The sequence below is a fragment of the Rhinatrema bivittatum genome, chromosome 12, assembly GCF_901001135.1.
Source record: "Rhinatrema bivittatum chromosome 12, aRhiBiv1.1, whole genome shotgun sequence".
Lineage (NCBI taxonomy): Eukaryota > Metazoa > Chordata > Amphibia > Gymnophiona > Rhinatrematidae > Rhinatrema > Rhinatrema bivittatum.
This window is the reverse complement of record NC_042626.1, coordinates 52,437,828-52,442,431: the sequence shown is the minus strand read 5'-3', so window position 1 is coordinate 52,442,431 and position 4,604 is coordinate 52,437,828. Positions and strand designations below refer to the sequence as shown.

Below are 4,604 nucleotides of genomic sequence, written 5' to 3'. Positions count from 1 at the left end.
TAATATCCTCAGGCACTGCCCGGCCTGGAAGTTTCTCTTTGCAGCAGCTCTGAAGTTCTCTCCTTATCATTCTGCCAGTGTTAGAGACCCCGATGGTCCATGATCCTATGATTGCTTCGTCTGCCATTTCTTTTTTTTTTTTGTTACGTGCTACTCTGTAGTGTCATCTACATTTTAGGATAGTGGCAAAATTCAGATTTTGAGATCGTCTCACCACATCTGGCTCCTTTAAGAACAACTCACTGGCCCTGTCCCCATATGTTTATTCGCAGGAGTGACCTGCTGCACAACCGGAAAGCTAACGTGCTCTGTTTTCAAGCTCTTTAAAAATACAATTTAATGCAAAAGGTTACTGTACAATTTGTGCTTGAGCATGGGTGGGGGTGGGGGTCATGGGAGGAGGAGGAAGATGCTTGCTCCCTTATAACACTGTGAGCATTCTGGGTTTGTAGTCACCTCTTGTGAGACCTTTGTTAATACCGGCTGTTTGATTCCCTACAACAGCTTTTTCTCCTGACCCCTTAAAACGTGAGAGACACAGTAAGGAACAATCGCTACGGCTGTCAGTGGCTCAGCCATGCTTTTACAGAACGACAGCAAGTAGAACAGCAGCTCAACATCTGTGGGGAGTTCAAAAGAGTCATACAGGTGCAGGACCAGCAGGGAGGAGAGGATGCAGCACAGGCGGAAGGTGAGCTGCCGCCCCTGCTTCCCCTTGCAGCTCTCCAGGTACAGCTGGGAGTTGAGAGCTAGCCCCAGTCCGAAGAAGATGCCCAGGTTCCTGAGCAGGCTGGCAAAGGGAGTGGTGTCGATGTGGATCCACTCGGGCCTGGCGCACCATCTCTTGGCTTTTTCCAGTGACCAGAGCAGGTCCACGCCGAGAACCTTCAGCAGCAGGTAGAACCCCAGGGCGAAGCAGAAGAGGAAGAGGGTGGTGTAGAAATATCTCCTCAGGCTGCCTTTGTAGACTGGGCTAATGTGTTCAAATATTTCAGCCACTGCCATCCCTGTGAACAGAAATATTGCCATGTTAGAACCCTTCCACAAACTGCATATCTTTGAAGATATCCTGATGAGAGCAGGACGAACGCATTGATGAAACAATTTGCTCTAGATCTATGACCAGCCAATACTTAACCTTCCTCTAAGATTAGTGATATGCCATAGTGAATTATCCCCCTGAAGAAGCCACAATTGTGGTGAAACAAAGAGCCCCTTGTTGGGGTATATAATATTCAGGACTTCTGCTGGGGATAACAACATTGATTTAAGAGTTTTGAATTTTGATTGGACTTCAAACACTAAATCGAGACTGTTTAAAAAAAAAAATGTCCTTGATGGGACTTCTGTTTCTGGGACTCTGATTATTGATCCAGCCTTTTGAGTAATAATTTTTAATGCACAAACATGTTTTGGAATATTTTTGCTGGAGTGCTTTTTTACAGTTTGCTGGAGTGCTTTTTTACAGTTTGATGCTTGAATAAAGAAGATATGCTACCATTTTTAAACTTTGCTGCCTGCAGGTAGGTTTCATATAAACATACTGTTTTTTTCACCCCCTGTTTGATATTTAAATAAGCATATTTTTATATGTGCATAAAAAATTGTATTAAATGTTTTGTTATGGTGATAAAGGCTTTAATTTTGAAATAATTTTGATCTACTCGCCTTGTTTATTTTGCATTGTTCGTTACCTTGCTTCAAGTTAGACATGCTGTATGACAACATTTTAAAGCATTGAGGTTCACAATGACTTCAGTCTCTAGCCAAGCTCTTGAAAAAATACACTGTAAATTGCTCATAAATTTCCAGTTAGGGTCAGCATGATAATGAAAGGTGAATTAGATGCTGACCTGAAATAACCCCTGCGATGACTTGGTGAGGGAAATGGGCCGCCAGGAAGACCCGGGATAAACAAACACAGACCTGGACCCCCCAGAATCCCATCCATAGGACACCGCGAAGGCACCTACATAAGATAAAGAGGAGAGAGTCAGGATGTGAATAACGCAGTCAGGTCCGATCAGAGCACGCAAACAGCTGGAAGAGGTAGCTTAAAGTTTTTAGTTGAGTTTTATTCATTGAGATAAAAAGAACTTGTCCCTATTCTGCCAACGCTAGATTTTTCAACTCTTAACGTCTCCCAATGGACAACACCAGCTTAATAGTTTGAACAACTGAACACTACACCCTCAAAGAAAGCATCAAAAATTCTTTGACTTACAAAGTTAGGCACAACCAGTCCCCCCACCCAACACAGACCAGTCTATATATGGAGCTCAGGCACCATGAATTATGATGAGCCATGAGATTTCTTTATGTTATTACTAATTCCAGGCATTCCGACTGCTGTTTACCATGAAAGTGTTTTTCTGGATGTCTTCTTGTACAAGACAAGGATGGATAATGATATTACTTATGAAGCTGATCCTATCACTACCTTCCCTTCCACCCCCCCCCCCCCCCATCCTCCCCTTAACTGATGCTGTGACATTCAACCCACAGCTGGAAAAAAATCCCTTACCAATGGAAGTACTATTATACCATTATTACCCTGACCTCATTTTACCCTCTCTTTAAGGTATTCTCTGATATAATGCTATTTAATATTCTCTCCCCACTTCATGGAACTCCCTAATTCAGAGGCCGAGCCTCAGGGGCTACGCACACTGAATGAGCTATCCCTAGTGATTGATAAACGTGCTGGAAGAGAGAGCAGAAAAATCAGTCCCTTACTTATTTTTGAAGCTCTTTGCTGGATGTCTTTGAAGCATACTGGTCAGAATAGCGGTCACCATGACATAGTAAACTCCAGCAGAGCCCATAGCATGGCCGGAGGGACTTCCTAGCAAAAACAAAATGGCAGATTCATAGTAAAATATGGATGGAAGAAAACAATGTTGGTTCTTAAGATTTAGGCATAAGTTCCACAGCGTAGCACCGCCTGCAGGTGTTGATATTTTCATTTTGCCATAACTCTGAGGATGACCCCTTAATATAATTGCAAGACAACCGAACCATGGGGACCCACATTTTACAAAAGGGAAGACAATCCAAAGATAATTAGCTGGGAGTGAGGAAAGTGAGTGGCAGGCACTCGGGTCTCCCTCTCCCTTCTCCCTGTTTCTCATGCCTTTGGCCACCACTTGTGTGTTATTTGAAACGCGCCAGTGAAGAGTAAAACCACTCCCTGACACTTTTGGAATGGAGCCATTTGGCTACCTTACTCTAAGGCTATGGAAAACAAGTCCTTAAAGTCAAGCCGACATCATACTAGAATTCTCCAAATAGAGACAAAAATGTGACTCTGACTTTCTAAAAAAAAAAAAAAAATTCGCTTTTTTGAGTGCAGCGTTCACAGTGTATATAGTAAAGTTTATATTTAATTTTCTCACAGTTCATTGGGAAACCAGTTTCATTTCATATGTGTTGCATGGGCTGGCTCCTGACCCAGACCTTCCACTCCCTGATTTGATCGGGCCTGAGAATACTGCAGAGGTAGCGTTCACAGCCCTGGGGGTGGGGGTGGGAGGGGGTTTGAAAGAAGAAGACACAGCTGTTGCACAGTGGGCATCACCTAGTGGCTGGATTTAGGGCTCATGATTGGCCGTTTCAGAATATGAACAATCCATTGGTGTTTCTCACCTGGTCCAGTCTCACAGGTGATCGGGAATTGCTCTATGACGGGAATAGATGTGTTCCTGTAGTAATCCGTGTCATGGACCCACCAATATGGCCTCTGGCCAAATAAAATCCTACCATGGAAAGAGAAGATTAGTTAAAAAAAAACAAAACAGAATTAGCTTTAGGTTCAATATTGCTGGAATTGTCACTATTGTTCATGGTCTTAAACAAAAACGCCTTTGTCCTGAACTAAAAATATTATCTTGCTACTGAAATATCATAGGAAGCATAGAAAGGACAAGAAGACCCAGCATGATGAATTTTGGGTTGCTATCAGAGTCCTGCTGCGATAACATAGGGGGTTGAGGTATGAGATTCTGATGTTTTGGGATGAGTTTCAAGTTCTCACATGTAACCTGCTATGTTGGCTTAAGGGATTTACATGAGACCTGATGGGATGAGCTGAGTGTTGTTATCTGAGACCTGTTGTAATGAAATGGGTTTGTCACATGAGACGCAGGGGTCGATTTTAAAAGCAGCATGCGGCCGTCCATGTACGTGTGGTTCCCGGCGTGTGCACATGGATGCACCGATTTTATAGCATGCACACACATGTTATAAAATCTGATGGCTGTGTGCACATGAGGGAATTTTCCCTAAATACGTGTGGCAACGTAATCTGGCCTCCCCCAGTTCCCTCCCAGTCTGCTCTAATTAAGGAGCGGACTGGGAGGGAACTTCCCTAACCCCTACCTAACCTTCTTCCCTCTTCCCCTCTCCTCCCTGCCCCCTAAACCTAATCTAACCCCTAATTTTTTATTTCAGTTCTTACTGCTCCTCTGGAGCAGAAGTAATCTGCGTGTGCCTGTGGCTGCCAACATGCGCATCCCCGGGACAGCATCGAATGGTGATGTCCTGGCCCGCCCCTTTAGAGAGGCCTGGCACTTTGGTGCGTATCAGGGTTTACGCATGTGGCTGAG

At 44.0% G+C, this 4,604-nt stretch overlaps 1 protein-coding gene across 1 annotated transcript in view; it reads right to left on the bottom strand.

Moving 5' to 3' along the window:
- Positions 1–246: 246 nt before the first annotated feature.
- The window catches only part of LOC115074476 (glucose-6-phosphatase-like), a 14,986-nt gene continuing 10,628 nt past the window's right edge, over positions 247–4,604 (bottom strand). Inside the window, exons 2-5 of the mRNA XM_029573950.1 lie at positions 3,646–3,755; positions 2,737–2,845; positions 1,854–1,969; positions 247–1,007 (exon numbers count right to left, since the gene is read on the bottom strand). Of these exons, the coding sequence (XP_029429810.1) occupies positions 496–1,007; positions 1,854–1,969; positions 2,737–2,845; positions 3,646–3,755 (847 nt within the window). The 3' untranslated portion in view covers positions 247–495. The remainder of the gene's footprint in view (positions 1,008–1,853; positions 1,970–2,736; positions 2,846–3,645; positions 3,756–4,604) is intronic.